The following is a 14,773-nucleotide window of genomic DNA, read 5'->3' as shown; positions in this document are numbered from 1 at the left end:
TTGGCTCCCCTGCTTTGCATCATCTCTCAGCACCTGAAGAACAGTCCTGTGTGCCCCAGCACTCTGTAGCCCCTCAAACTCTCGGGGCTGTGGTTTGTGGGGCTCCTGTGCCCTTTGCAGCAGGTGGGGATGGGTGCTTTTCCACCACCCCTGCCAGCAGTTTGGGTGGTTTTGGTCGTGGCTACCTCACCTCAGCCCGCACTGAAGGGCTCATGTGGCTACCTCGTGTCCCCTGGCTGTCCCCCAGCTTGGTGGTGGCAGAGCTGGTCACGACCTCGCGCTGGCAGCGCTGCCAGCTGGGATCCATCTTGGCTGCCGCTCCCGACCACTCGCGGCTTGGCCAGTGGAAACTTCAGGGAGCGAAGGTGCTCTCATGCGGAAAGCATCTTCCTTGCTGTCCAGCATCCCTTGAACCTCACCCACAGGAGAGCAAGCCTCTGCCGGCATGCTCCTCACCACGGCCCCTGGCCTCGGGCCACCCCAGCGCATCACCACCATCGCTGGCAGCTCCTCCACGTGTGGGGACCGTCACGTGTGGGTACAACCCAGCCTGTCCCGAGGCGCATGCTGGCAGCCCCCTGCCTCAGGCTGGTGTCTGCCAACAAGGTTGGGACGGGCAGGGGTGCGCAAGGAGGGGGGTGGCGCTGCCCAGCAGCTGGCTCACTGGGGGCCAGGCAGCGCAGAGTGTGGGTCAGTGGCAAATATTCCTATTTAGTTGCTTTAAAAAGAAAAATTACTAGAAACCACTGGAGGAAAGAAACACAGAGAGCAAGGGCATGGTGCCCCCTGTGTCCCCACCCTGTTCCCAGGAGCAAGGGCTTCCAGGGACAGAGCGGACCCATCCCTGCTCCTGGGGCTGGGAAGCTGCCAGAACAGCCTGGGAAAGCCCGGCATGGCGGCTGCAGCCGCGGCAGCCGGCGGGCTGGCTGCCGGCCCGCGCTGCTACAGAGCTGGCCCCATCCCTTTGCACACACGGGGTCAGCCAGTTCAGGGCCTGGCTGCCCTGGCCCGTGGGGACCGCTGACGGCGAGCCGGAGCCAGCTGGCACCAGCCACAGGCAGCCAGCTACAGGCTGGTGGCCCTGGGTGGCAGTGGGGGACATTGCCTGGCCAGGGTTGTTCCCAGCTGGGGACTGGCTTCGAGGTCCTGGTGGGGAGAAGTGCAGGGGATGGTGGGGTTGATAAGGGGGTACCCTCTCTCCCATAGCACAGCACCCCTCTCCCATGGCACAGCACCTTTATTGAGGACAGGACTGATGCACAAGTAGCAGTGGCTGGAGCCTGTCCTGAGCCTGCTGGGGCCACGGGGCCAGGCGGGCAGGCTGAGGTAGTCATTCTGGAGGGCACCAGAGCCGTGGAGGTGGGGGCTGCTGCGGTGCCCGGGCCCCTCTCGCAGGTCTTGCTGGCCGTGTGGGGCTGGGGGGAACTGGGCACTCCCTGCCAGCCCCAGCGCTCGTCGCCATCCTCTGCGGCAGCATCAGTAAATACAAAAGTCTTCAAGTCCCTGAGCTCAGTCTGGTGCTGCCGGGGTGCAGGAGCTGGGATGTGGGAGTCGAGCTGCCCCATGGGGCTGCCAGGAGTGTGCTGATGCCGGGGGGGGGTCACACAAGGTTGCTGTCCAGGCGCTCCCGTCGCTCCAGATCGCTCACCACGTCGGCGCCGTAGGCATCACCTGGGGAGAGTGATGGTGTGGGTAAGGGGGACACAGGATCTGCAGCACCCCCAACCCCGCCGCTTGCCCCCACCCTGCCCCCTTTGCTCCCATCCCTCCATACTTGTGTGGCAGCCATGCATCCAGACGCGCTGCCCGTCGTACTTGCACTGGCACCGCATCACATTGTTGGAGAAGTCCGACTCGGCCACCTCCTGCTTGGGGTTCACGACCACCTGGGGAGGGTGAGGGGCAGGGCTAGGGGCACCACTGCAGTGCCTTGCCCAGGCAGGGCCGTGGCATGCAGCATGGGGCACGGAGCAGCACCCTGATGTGCAGGGTGAGGGGTGCTGGTGGTGCCCATGGAGGGTGCCCCTCCGCCCTGAGCTGCGGTGGCTTGGTGCCCCCCTGCCCCTCTGTCCCCATACCTGGAAGGTGTAGCTGCCTGGCGGCACGTCAGTGATGTCAATCCACTGGCAGTCGATGTCATGGCGGTAGGTGTCCCAGCACCCCACGCTCACCCCCTGCTCCCCAAAGTTGGCACAGGCGAAGCGTCGCTGCAGCCCTGTGGGAGAAAAAGGAGGTGAGGGGGGAGGGACAGGCAGAGCCCCCTTTGGGGAGCAGGATGAGGCCATTACTGGCAGCTGGCACCTACCCTCGGGGCAGTTGGTGTCCTCCAGGCAAAAGCTGGCTTTGTGCCCTTCAGCCACCTTGGAACCGTTGAGCGTCAGCAGGTCGTAGTGGGTGAACACCTCGATGCTGTGGAAGTGCCTGTGGGGAGAGCGGCTGAGCGTGGGGCCAGTGCCTGGCCGGGGAGCATGCGGCCAACCCAGCCAGGAGCAGGCAGCACCCGGAGGCTCTGAGCAAATTACAGCCTTGAAGCCAAATAAAGCCGTAATGACAGTGCCGATGCTACTAATTACCCTGGGCGGGCCAGCCTCTGCAGGATGGGTGCCACCATGCCCTGCCTGGCCCAGGGAGGGGGCAGCCCCCTGCCAGCTCCTGCCCACAGCCCACTCACCGGTGGCACTGGTGCCAGGTCCAGGCGTGGCGCCCCATCCTGGGTCGGAAATCGGCTCTGCCCAGGTTGTGGATCTGGGAGGAGAAGCGGAGGAGGCGGCGGTGGCCGTAGGGCCAGTGCATGTGGTCGGCGGAGCGGGAAAGACAGCGCTCTTCATGGGCGCAGTACAGCAGCCCCAGCGGCCGGTCCTCCAGGTAGGCTGTCTCCTGCACCAGCTGGGCGTTCATCACCAGGTCCGGGGCATCTGGAGGGGGTCGGTGGGGATGGAGTAGATGGTCCCCACCCTGCATAACCCCCCTGACTCTCTGTGCCAGGAGAAGGGGGGTGCCCCCTCCCAGCGGTGCCCTGTGGGCTCCGGGTACTCACGGGCAGTGCAGGTGACCCCTGCTGAGAAGCGTCCCCCGCCGCTGGGGCAGTGGACGGGGCCGTGGCGCTGACACTGCTGGAGGGCCAGCTCGGTGCCGGCACAGCGTACCCCGCTCATCACCACCTGGGCAGCATCTGGGCTGCCCGCCCAGTACCACGTCTCCTGGGCAGAGGAGGAGCACAGGGCTCAGACCAGACCTCGCACCCTCTGCCAGCACCCACCCTGCCTCCCCTGCCCCAGCGCTGCCACCAGGGTTTGTCTCCACAGGCTGTCCCATCACAGAGCCCCCAGCCATCCCACGCCCATGCCACGTATCCCGGAGGACCCCTCGCAGCTCACCCAGATCCCGGGCTGGGACCCCACTCACCTGGAGGGCATGGCTGGCAAAGCCCAGCCCCAGCTGCCTGCAGACCACCATGGCCTCGTTCAGCCCCCATTGCGCACCGCACACCGTGCCCCACTGCAGCCGCCCGTGCACAGGCACCAGCACCTCCACCACGCCTTCATCGGGGCTGCGGCCCCCCACCAGCCGCACCTGCAGGCAAAGAGGGGCTGAGCCAGAGCATAGGGCAGCCCTACCACCTGGTGCTGCAACAGGGCAGGCAGCCCCACGCATCCAGCTGAATATCTCCCCCACCTTCCTCTTCCTCCTTTCCTTCCCACGAGACCACTTTTCCCAGTATGCTCATCCTGCATACCCCCATCAGCGTGCTGCTTTGTGTCCCCCCATCCCCTAGGCCACCCTGGGGCTGCTCTGAGCATTCACACTGGGCACAGAGCTTGGAGCACAGGTGCTGTGCAACGGGGCTGGGGCTCCACAGGGTCAGGGGAGGAGGCAGGGGCTCACCTGACTCTGGAAATCCATGTGAGGCACATGGCAGCGGACGGCGGCATCAGCCTCGTGCTGGCATCCACTCCGCTCAGCGTCCTGGAAACGGCACTCGCCCAGGGAACTCTCATGGCCGGTGCACCGTACGTCGCTTATGTGGATGGGCCCCAGGCCTGAAGCAGAGGGACAATCAACGTTCCCTGCTCCCTGCCTGTCCTGGAGCAGGGAGGTCCCTCACCCTCCTTCCCCTGGTCTGGGGGTTCCCCATGGGCGTGAGGTCGCCTGTGGTGGAGGCAGCCAGGGGAGCCCCATCCCAGTGCGGGCTGGAGCTGCCTGGGTATCCAGGATGCTCCAGCAGCACTCAGTGAGCCAGGGGCTTTACCCATCCACATCCCTCCAAGCCCAGCAACACTCCGAGTCCCTGCCACGCCATCTACCTCACCTTGGCCCATCTGAGCTCCTGCCAGGGCCTGCTTTGCTGTCCCATAGCCCAGCTGCCGGCACACCACGCTGGCCGCGGCCAGGTCCCACTGCTTGTCACACACGGTGCCCCACTGCCCGTGGCGCAGCACCTCCACCCGGCCCTCGCCGGCATGGGTGCCCGCTCGCAGCCGCACCGGGAGGACCTGGACACGGGGGGCAGCCGGTCAGCAGCCCCTGGGCAGGACCATGGGCACAGGTGCATACAGGGTGATCTGGCGCCGCTCGGCTCCAGGATGCCCTGTCAGCAGGATGGAGTGCGGGGCTGTGCTGGGGCTCACCTTTTCCGGGGAGGTCTTGCTCCTGGCCTTGCCCTTGCTCTTCTGGAAGGCAGGGCCGGGGAGGCAGCTGACAATGGCGTGCATGCCACGGGGGCAGGCGTGCTGACGGGGGTCTGGCGGGCCCACCTGCGTGGGGCAGCGGGCCAGGTGGGGCTCCGCGCCCTGGCACCGCACCCTGTGGACCCAGAAGCTGTTCTTCTGGCTGAGGGTCTTCAGGCTGCCGAGGGAGAAGAGCAAGGGCTGTCATCAGCTTGGGCGCCAGAGACTCTCCCCCACCCAATGCCCATGCTGGGTGCCCACCCAGGGTGCCCCTGCTCACTCTGCCCAGGGCTGAGCCCTACCTGGAGTTAGAGTCCTTCAGCTTCATGTTCCAGAGCTTTCTGTGGGTGCACAGAGTTGGGAGGTTGGGGGGGCCATGCTGACCCTACAGGGCTCTGAACCCCCCATCCCAGCATCTCTGCCCTCCCTGCCCACCCCATGGCAGGAGCTGGAGCCGGGGGTTCCTCCCATGGCATGGCAGGATGAGGACAGGTCCTGTTCCCACTGGCAATTACCGTGCCAAGCCTGGCTGCGCCGTGTGCCCTGGCGGGACCGTGCGACTCCTGGCATCGGCAGGAGCTCATTATGGGCTGTATTTATAGACCTAGCCCGAGGTGGGGGCGGACAGGCTGAGGGCCACTTGCCTCTCCTTCCACCCACGCTTTGCTGGCCATGGCTGGTGACCGTCCCCACGGTCCCCTGACTGCTGCCAAGCCCAGCTCTGCTCCTTGTCGAGCCCTCAAGAAGGGGACCCAGACATGGCCAGGCCATACCAGCACCCTGTACACCCACTCACGTGTGCACCACCTTCCCGACACCCCCATCTCTTGCCCCCATGGTGTGTCCAGCCAGACACCCTGCCCCGTGCACCCCATGGCTGTGATGTGGCTCTCCCGCATGCCTACCGGTAGAAGCTGGTGTTGACGTGCTTCTCCCGGGGGAAGCCCAGCATCCCGCAGACCACACGGCTGTTGTTCCTGGTCCAGCCGGCATCGCACACCTGCCTCCAGCGCCCATTGTACTTCACCTCCACGGCACCCTCCGTCACCGGCATGCTCGACTTGGCCCGCGCCAGGATGGGCTTGAGCCGTACCTCCTCCAGGCTCAGCCCTGGCACCTGCTGCTATGGGCACAGGGGAGGGCATGGGGGCTCCAGCATCAAGGGCAGAGTGTACAGGATGGAGACAAGGGGGAGAGTCAGAGGGACCTGATCCAGACCCCTGTCCATCCTGCTGGGCACTCACCTCTCCCAGCTGACCAGAGCTGGTGGCCTGGGCGCCGGGCAGGCGCTGTTCCGCGCACACCACGCCAGCATCCTCACCATGGTGGCAGTCGCTGGTCCCCCAGCCATTGTGGACACACTCTGCCAGGGAGCCCTCGCTACCCCGACACCGCACATTGTCCAGCCAGATAGGGCCTGGTGGGGGGAACACATAGGGCTGGAGGTCACCTTTGGGGGGGTCCCCATCTCCGTCCCCAGCACCATGGCCCCCATCCAGTGCCCCTCGCAGGCTGCCCACACCCACAGCCCCCTGGGCAGGTTGCCCCAGCCAGCGCCAAGCACACTGCCCTTACCAGGACCCCCTGCCCTCCCCATTCCCCACCTGCCCCCTACCTTCCCCTTGGCCGTAGGTGGCACTATGGGTCCAGGTGACAGCCGCGGCATAGCCCAGCTGCCGACAGGCAACGGTGGCCGCGTGGAAGTCGAAGCCATCGTCGCAGACCGTGCCCCAGCGCCCCTGGTACAGCACCTCCAGCCGGCCCTCCCCAGCCGGCCCCCGTGGTCCCACCAGCCGCAGCTGCACCGGGGCTGGCTCCTGCCTGCTGGGGACCACGCAGAACAGCAGCAGCACCAGCGGGAGCAGGATAGGGCTCACAGCAGCCAGCGTTGCCATTGCAGCTCCAGGGGTGGGATGCCTGGGGACAATCCGACACTGAGCCCTTGGGGACCACAGTAAGGTGGAGGGGTGCTGCTGCAGCCCCCTCACGCCCTAGGAGCTGGGCAACGGAGGAGGGATGTCATGGCCCAGAGCACAGGGGTGACATCCCTGTCCCTACATTGTGGGGGATGCAGGGACTGGTCCCTGCCATGCATGGCTCCCAGCGTCCCCCACCCTGGGGGACAGCCCCAGTCCCACACCCACCTGCCCCTCACCAGGGCTATCCAGCCCTGGCAGAGCCCCCCCAGGCACCCACCGCCCCACACTCAGCCCTGCCTGCCAACAGCAACGGGAACCCCCATGGAAATACCCTGCCCCTGTTGCTTCCTGCCTGCCCCATGCTTCGGGCCATGGGTGGGGGCCCCACAGAGCCCCCCTCTTTATCCCCTCCCCAAACACTGTGCCGGACACCAGAGTCCCCTCCCCATCTTGCACACAGCCCCTGTCCACATCACCCCACCTCTCCCCCTGCATCCCCACTCAGAACTCTAGTGGGGTTGCTGCCCCCCCCCACCATGTGCCCAGACCCCCCCTCCCCCCCAGTTCGCGGGGCCATCCCCGGCACTCACCCTGGCAGAGGGGTGACGGTGTGGGACAGGCAGCAGCGTGGGGCAGGCAGTGGCGAGGGGACACGGCGACTGGCTCACACTGGCCTCCAGCAGCTCTCCTGCCGCCGAGCACCGCCTGCCGCCTCTTTTATGGTGCGGCGGGGTGGGCCGCCCCGGGTGGGGGCCCACGCTGCCCAGCCCGGCCCCCCCGCACCGTGCCTGGAGCCCAGCCCTGCACCCTGCCCCCCGCCCCCCAACCCCGGCCCTGCTTTGCCAGCCCGGGGCAAATCTGCCCCCTGTCCCACCCTCCCCCCAGTTTGGGGGGGGTCTGAGCACCCCGGGATAGCCCCTACCTGCTGTGAGCCTGGACCCTGACCGCGAATGAACTCAGTGCCTCCAGTCAGGGATGCCCCCTCCCCAGCATCACCACACCGTGGGGCTGGCCCCCAGCCAGGCAGAGCATTGCTTTCCTGGGGGTGACAAACTGCCGCGTTAGGGACACCCCAAAAGGACACCTCTAGTCCCTCCCCACCCCACGTAGCAGTTCAAGCGGGCACGCAGGCTTGGGGTGCTTGGGGCTGCTGCAACGGGGCCAGGAACTGGGGGGCACAGAGATGGGGAGAGGCTGTGGGGTGGCACCAGGAGCCCACAGCGGGATCCTCCTGGGGCTGGGGCATCACTTGGGCCACCCCTGAGCCAGGCTGGTTGCGGGGGTCCTCACGTACAGCCCCACCTCCGTGGGACCTGGAGACACGGGATGCTCCCCCAGTCTGACCTGGGAGCAACCTCTGGCTGGGGGTGCCGTCAGTCCCCGGGGCACCCCGCTGCCCACCCAACCCGCCGTGCCACGGCGTGGGACGAGGGTAAACAGGAAGCCCTGCGCCCCGGCCGTGGGCAGGGGCCGGCCAGGAATGTGCCGGTGGCCACCGGGCTGTTTGTTTGGACTCGAAGCAGCTGGTTCCTGCCGGGAGGAGCCAGGATCAACACGGCCGGGAATAGCCCGTGAGCTCATCGCCACGTCCCGCGGGAACGTCCATTACCTCCGGGGCGCACAGGGGCACCCAGCCCCGGGACCCCCTCGCGGGGTACCCTCCTCCCCAGCCCTATGGCACGCACACGCTGGAACCTCTGCTGCTGTGGGGGTCCCTGGCCAGCCCCAGCGTGGGGGCTGTGGAAAGCCCTGTGGAAGGGAAGGGCTGGGGCCAGCAGCAGAGCCCATGACTCACTCATGTCTCGACGTTTTGGAGCTCAGCTACTCAAGTGTGAGGCCAAGAATCCCCCCCGCCCCAACACCCCCCCTAAGAAGGATGCTGGCAGGGGTGCAGGGCAGGCGGGTGCTGAGTCCCAGCTCTACCTCTGCTCCTAGGGGCAGCGGCAGGGGCGTCCAGTGGGCTCTCCCACACCTGGGCCCTGCCAGCCTCAACCTGCAGCAGTGGGGACACCGTGTCCTGCTGCTCCACGTGACCTTGGCAGGCTGGAGCTGTCCCCCCCTCGCTGCCGTCCGCCTCCAGCCCAGACCTCGGGGCTTACTGGGTGCCAGCACCCGCCGCCCCAGGCTGCCAGCAATGGCAGCAGCCAAAAATACCCTTCAGCAGGGCAGCCCCGTGCGCGGGAAGCTGTGGGCAGCGGGGCAGGCATGCGGGGCTATTCTCAGAGGATTGCGGGACTATTCCTGGCCGGTCAATATTGATTCAGCCAGCTCAGGTGCAACAGCTCAGCCTGGCAGCACTGTATTTAGGGTCCGGCGGGAGGCGAGGCGGGCAGCTGAATCGAGAGCATTGTCCCAGCGGAGGAAGAGGGCAGGGAGAGGATGTGAGCTCTGTAATCGGCAGCGAGCGGCTGCCGGGCCTGCGGCCAGCTGAGGGGTGGCTGGCCAGAGCTGCTGGGCTGCACGGAGTATCTGCCCTGGGGATGGAGGGATGGGGCCAGAACACGTGCAGGCAGGAACGGAGGGGTGTGCGGGACACGGGGGCAGCTGCTGATCCTGGGTCTGGCAGTTTCTGAGCTGCTGGGCACGTGGCTGCTGGACACACAGCCACCAAGGGGACAGAAGACAGTTTGAGGGCTCCAGGGAGCAAAGCAGGGCTCAGGCAGCTCCCTGGTTCCCTGCTTGTTCTAGGCACCTCGGGGTGGTCCAGGCCAAAATAGCCCTATGTGCACCTGAGTGCATCAGTGAGCGGAGGAGAGGGTAAGGGGCTGGTTGTCCCATTCACTGCTTTGGGACACACCTGTGCCTTCTGGGAGCTCCCCCATGGGCTGCATTGCCGGGCACAGGGCAGATGGCACAGGGCAGCCCCCCACGCCAGCACATCGTCAGCTGTAGAAAGAGCTGAAAAACCCCAGTGAGAGTGCTCAAGGCAGAGCCCAGGACAGGATTTATTTCTGTGGGTACAGGCAGGGGCTGAGTGCCATCCGGAGCCCAGGAGCCACCCGGACAAGGCTGGGCTGTGGCGGGCTGGGAGCAGGCATGCATTCAAGATGACAGTGGCAGCTGGAGCACAAAGGAACCTGCCAGCCTGCGCCCCCCGACTCTCAGGGGATGCTGCTGTCCTAGGGTGCCCAGGAAGCACATTGGGGACGAGCAGGGCTCTGCGTAGGGACAACATGGCTTGCTGCAGCCACAACCCTGTGTAGGTGAAGTCAGTGTCACCCCTGCCATCACAGGCGCCTGAAGTCCTCAAGGGCCACCCGGGCAGCATTGCGTCCTGCTGCTCCCATCACTCCTCCTCCTGCAAGAGAGCAGAAATGGGGAGCAGCGGGCAGCTCCAGCTCCAGGAGATGGGGCCCAGGGCTGCCCCAGTGGACCTGCCCCACTTCTTGGCCTATTCGAGGGCAAAGAAGGGAGTAGACCCCTCCACCCCATGCTGTCCTTGCACCTCTTCCGTGTGCCCTGCTCTCCTCCTGCAGCCCCCCGGGAGGGTCCCAGCCCTACTCACCAGGATGGGCTCCGCTTCCACACAGGTACAAGCCAGGAATTGGGGACCGATAGCCTGAATAGGATGGTGCTGGCCGAGCAAAGTACAGCTGGTCCAGAGACATCCCTCCGTGGAAGATGTTCTGCAAGCAGAGCTTTGCGTGAGCTGGCTGTGCCCAGCCCAGGGCTGTGTGCCCACCACTGCTGGCACCGAAGCGATGCTCAGAGCCAAGCCCACACTTTACCCACCCCACCGGGCAGCCCGAAAATCCTCTCCAGGTCAGGCGGTGTCAGGATGTCCCTGCCGATGACAGATGCCTTGAACCCCGGGGCATAGGATTCGATGCAGTCAAACACTAGAGAGGGATGAAGGGAGCGGTAGGCAGCTTGGGGAACATGGTGGCCAGCCCCTGAGCAGCTCCCCACAGGCAGGGACCAGTGCTCCTGGTGTTACCCGAGTCTGCGTACGCCTCACGTACCCACGACCGCGTACGCACCTGTGTCCGCATACGCATTTCTGGCCTGCTCATCCCAGGGCCGCCCGCCTGCCAGAGCAGAGGGGGTGTACTGGGTGAAGAGGGACACGACATGGCAGCCCCGTGGGGCCAGCCCCGGGTCCAGTGCTGAGGGGATGCAGAGCTCAATCATGGGCCTGGGGGAGAAGGATGCTAACTGGGCAGGCAGAGGGGTACCCAGCCAGATCTCTTTCCCCAGCACCACTCAGCGTGGCTGCCCTGTCCCTTCCCCGGGGCACTGAGGTGTGCTGGTGCAGGCTCCTACCTGCTGGAAGGGTGCCCGTGGGTGGCCTCGGTGAAGGCTTGGTGCAGGAGGTGGGTGCCCTCACAGTTGAGATGGATGGAGCACTGGTGGTGCGGCAGGGGCTGGCCGTTGCGGGCGTTGGGGGCAGCCAGGAAGCTGGGCAGCCGATCCACCGCCACTGGGCACAGGATGGGGGATGAGGAGAACGAGGTGCAGCCTCTCACTGAGCCTGGTACCAGTGTCCCTCCAGTGGAGATGATGGCAGAGGTGGCCCTGCCAGTACCTACCGTTGATCTTGGTGACAGGGGAGCGTGTGTCGATCTGCTGGATCCGCTGGACAAAATCGTTCGGCAGCTGCTCCTGGGGTGGTAGATGCCGGGGCAGAGCACAGTGGTGAGTGGGGCAGCCCAGCCAGGGACATCACCATGCCAAGCCCCTGCCAGCCCCGTGTGCCCCATACCTGGGGAGTGAGCTCCAGGAAGGTGATTTGGGGTGAGGCGTTGGACAGTACTAGTTTGCTCCTCACCTCCGTCCCATCCTGCAGCACAACGCCCTGTGCCCGCCCATCCCTGCCCAGCAGCACGTGGCCCACAGCCTGGGTGGGCAGAGGGGACAGGACCTCACCAAGAGCATCTCTGCTGCCTGTGGGCCAGCCAGCCAGCTCACTGCGCCCCAACACCCCGTACCTTCTCAGCAAAGATGTGGGCTCCCTGGGCAGTGGCTGCATGAGCGATGGCTTGGGACAGGGCCCCCATCCCACCGGCCACGTAGCCCCAGGCCCCTCGCCGTCCCTCCAGCTCGCCCATCACATGGTGCAACAGAACGTACCTGTGGCAGCAGGACCCTAGGCTAGCCACTGGCCGAGGGGACGGGTCTGTCACCTGCATAGGCACCGTGAGGATGGTGCCACAGCCCCCATAGATGGGACTATGCCAGCTCATAGGATGCCAAATCAGTTACAGGGAGCACCCACCAGCCAGGATTCGACCTGACCTGGGGACAGAGGTGTCAGAACAGCAAAGGGGCAGTGGGGACCACTCAGGAGAGCCATATGGCAGGGATGGGGGGGCAGCCCTTTGCCCAGCCCCAACCCCTGAGCTGCCTTGGCAAGGCTGAGCAGGCAGCAGAGCAGGGCATGAGGTGCTGGGGGTGCAGAGCCAAGGAGCTGCCAGCACAGAGGATGGCACAGGGGGGGATGGTGCAGCCATGAGCCCTGGTGGGAAGGGACCCTCACCCACTGCCAGGGGTGTGGGGGCTGGCCATGGCTCCAATCACTGCGTCAGTAGCCAGAGTTGCCTTCAGGGGCTCCGACTCAAACCACTGATCCAGGATCTGGCCCAGGAGAAAAGGAGAATGCCAGGCTTGGGGTGGGGGGGCTGCCACAGCGCTCTCGCAGGCAGGCAGGGAGGTGGCCGGTGGCTCTGTGCCGCTGCTGCCGGCACTCACCTTGGAGATGGGGGCTGTGAGCACCTCATAATAGCGGGGCAGCTGCCGCCCCAGCGCCAGCCCTGGGGGTGCAGAGGCAGCGTGAGACCTGCACAGCCGTGCTGGGGCCAAGCGCCTGCACCTGGCGGGGTTTGGGGGCAGGCACCAGCCCAGCTGCAGCTCTGGGGGAGCCGTGCCCTGACAAGGAGCATCGCCCACTCCAGCTGCAGGCAAACGCCCATTGCCATTGGGGTTTCCCAGCATCCCAGCCGTACCTGCCCGCAGCAGGGGCTGCAGGGCTCGCAGGCCCCTGAGACGCTGGAGCGGGGACCCCTGCGCCAGGGCAGCTGTGTCCACTGGGGGGGCATCCAGCAGCGTATCGAGGGCCGAGACCAAGCGCCCCATGAATGCCTCGTACTCAGGGTAAGCCTGAAAGGGGACAGAGGGGGTTAAAGAAGGACTGCACCATGGTGGGTGCCATGGGTACCCCACCTAGAAGCATCTCTGCTGCTTTACTGGGCAGGGGACTGTCTTGTGCCCCCACGGTACCTGGGCATCCTTCTGGGAGAACTGAGCGATCTGCTGCTGGGTCTGGGCCATGTCGTGTCCCAACAAGAGGGAGCGGGGGGGGCTCCTGTCCTCCAGCAATGGGGTGAAGGAGTAGGGGTCCCGCAGGAGCACCCTCAGACCGTGTCGCTGCAAGACAAGGATGGCAGGACTCATCCATGGGGATGGCTTGGCAGCAGGCTCACCTTGCCAGCGTGCCGGGAGGTGCTGGCAGCCTGGCGAGGGATGGGCGCCAGTACCTCCAGCTCCAGCTCGGCGTAGATCTGCGGCCGCAGCAGGCTGAGCAGGTACGATGCCCGGGAGAACTTGAAGCCTGGAAGATGTGAGGTGGTTGAGGGTGCCTGCATCCAGGGTTGGCCAGGGGCAGGGGGACATGGGGTGCACAGGGGTACCTGGGACAATCTCCTCCGTGACAGCCGCACCGCCCAGCACGTGACGTTTCTCCAGCACGGCCGTGTGCACCCCTGCCCGCTGCAGGTAGGCAGCCTGGGGGGAAGTACAGCATCATGCTGCCCATCCCTCTGGGTGGGATGTGTCCTCATCACCTCAAGTACCCCCTTGCACACAGTCATCCCCACACCAAGCAGGGCCCTGATCCCCACAGCCCTGTGGGACCCTCCAGTCCCTTGGGCCCTGCCACCAGTACCCTCCCTTTCCCACAGCACAGACCCTCCCTGGTCCCCCACTGTCCCCCAGTGATGGAGGTGATGGCACCCCGCTCTTGGTACTCACTGCCACCAGTCCGTTGTGCCCTGCAAGGAGAGAGGGAGGTGAGTTGAGCCTGGCGGTGGGCTGGACCCGTAGCACAGAGCACCCTGCCACAACTACCCAAATAATGGGGTTCTGAACATGGGGGTACAGGTGACAGCAAGCATCCTCCCCTGTCCCTATAGCTCCAGCCCTAATGGTGCAGGGAGAGGGGTCAGAAGTGGTCAAAACAGATGTCCAGCTGTGCCCTGCAAAAGCAGCATGCTGGGGGGGCTGCAACGTGCCCAGCACCACCACGGTCCCTGCCCAGCCTTGGAAGGAGGGCAGCTGGGCGTCCCTGACAGCTCCCCACAGCCCAGCACTGGCTCCCTCGCCCCGCGTTACCTGCCCCGATCACCACTGCGTCGTACTCCCGCTGCAGCCGCTCTGCAGCCCCACGGTGGGCCAGCCGTGCTCCCGGCAGCGCCGGAGACAGATGCCAGCCCCGCAGCCAGCGGGAAGGGCAGCCCCTGCCCAGCCTCGCCCACAGCCTGGCTGCCATCGCCCCGCAGTGCCCAGCCATGGCTGCTCCGCGCCCAGTGGCCTGGACTTTGCTTTCACGACAGAGCTTTTCCCAGGGCTTCCGGACACGGGGAGGGAACAGGGGGGCCAGAGCAGGGGATGCCTTGGCGGAGGGCCGGATACTTGCGTCTCAGGGCTCGTGGGGAGGCTGGGCAGGACAAGGGCACTTGCCAAGTGCTGCCTGCAGCAAGGCGCTCATGCCAGCACAACTCTGCCAGGCATTTACAGGGGAGCATGGAGACCCGCCCCAGTGCTAAGAAGGCAACAGGGTCAGATCCTGCCCGGTGCTCAGCCTGCCTGGTGCTCAGAGCCCCCCCAGACCCTGTTGCACTCCAGGGAGGACCCAGGCGTACACGGCCGGGGTGATGGGCCAACAAGTATCGTGGGACAAGGGGGAGTCTGAGCAGGCAAGCCCCAAGTGCAGCCCTGAGAGCAGCGGGAGAAGGGGGAGCTTGGGGGTGAGCTTGGCCCTGAACCCAGCGCTGTTGTTGGGCAGGGCAAATTCCTGGCCAGCAGGATGGGGCAAAGGCTCAGCTGCAGTCCAGTGCTCCCTGAACCACTGTTCTGAAGCAGCACAGAGTGACAAGGGGCAGTGGCTACCGGAGTCTCCTGGGGCTGGCCCCATCCCCAGCCATGCCCACAGGGGTTTGCATGTGCACTGAGCCCAAATAAGCCCGGGAAACA

At 65.8% G+C, this 14,773-nt stretch overlaps 2 protein-coding genes across 2 annotated transcripts; both read right to left on the bottom strand.

Annotated features, from left to right (window-relative positions):
• Positions 1-1,253: 1,253 nt before the first annotated feature.
• LOXL4 (lysyl oxidase like 4) lies at positions 1,254-6,586 on the bottom strand. The gene is made up of 14 exons (XM_086752085.1): positions 6,283-6,586; positions 5,912-6,084; positions 5,573-5,784; positions 4,970-5,008; positions 4,629-4,845; positions 4,310-4,493; positions 3,886-4,040; positions 3,406-3,573; positions 3,038-3,200; positions 2,672-2,915; positions 2,306-2,421; positions 2,079-2,215; positions 1,775-1,886; positions 1,254-1,671 (listed from the first exon to the last, which is right to left on the bottom strand). Exons 1-14 carry the CDS (start codon positions 6,560-6,562, stop codon positions 1,601-1,603), a joined length of 2,271 nt encoding a protein of 756 aa, XP_086608211.1. The 5' UTR covers positions 6,563-6,586; the 3' UTR covers positions 1,254-1,600.
• A 2,912-nt stretch (positions 6,587-9,498) lies between these two features.
• PYROXD2 (pyridine nucleotide-disulphide oxidoreductase domain 2) lies at positions 9,499-14,115 on the bottom strand. The gene is made up of 16 exons (XM_086752153.1): positions 13,913-14,115; positions 13,553-13,572; positions 13,213-13,306; positions 13,060-13,133; positions 12,803-12,949; positions 12,529-12,682; positions 12,275-12,336; positions 12,063-12,160; positions 11,515-11,656; positions 11,289-11,423; positions 11,116-11,188; positions 10,850-11,006; positions 10,567-10,721; positions 10,319-10,425; positions 10,092-10,212; positions 9,499-9,884 (listed from the first exon to the last, which is right to left on the bottom strand). The coding sequence occupies exons 1-16, from the start codon at positions 14,088-14,090 to the stop codon at positions 9,814-9,816; spliced, it is 1,788 nt and encodes a 595-aa protein (XP_086608279.1). The 5' UTR covers positions 14,091-14,115; the 3' UTR covers positions 9,499-9,813.
• Positions 14,116-14,773: the final 658 nt, after the last annotated feature.

This window comes from Chlamydotis macqueenii, chromosome 7, assembly GCF_036417535.1.
Source record: "Chlamydotis macqueenii isolate bChlMac1 chromosome 7, bChlMac1.mat, whole genome shotgun sequence".
In the NCBI taxonomy this organism is placed as follows: Eukaryota; Metazoa; Chordata; class Aves; order Otidiformes; family Otididae; genus Chlamydotis; species Chlamydotis macqueenii.
This window is presented reverse-complemented; position numbering and strand designations above follow the sequence as displayed.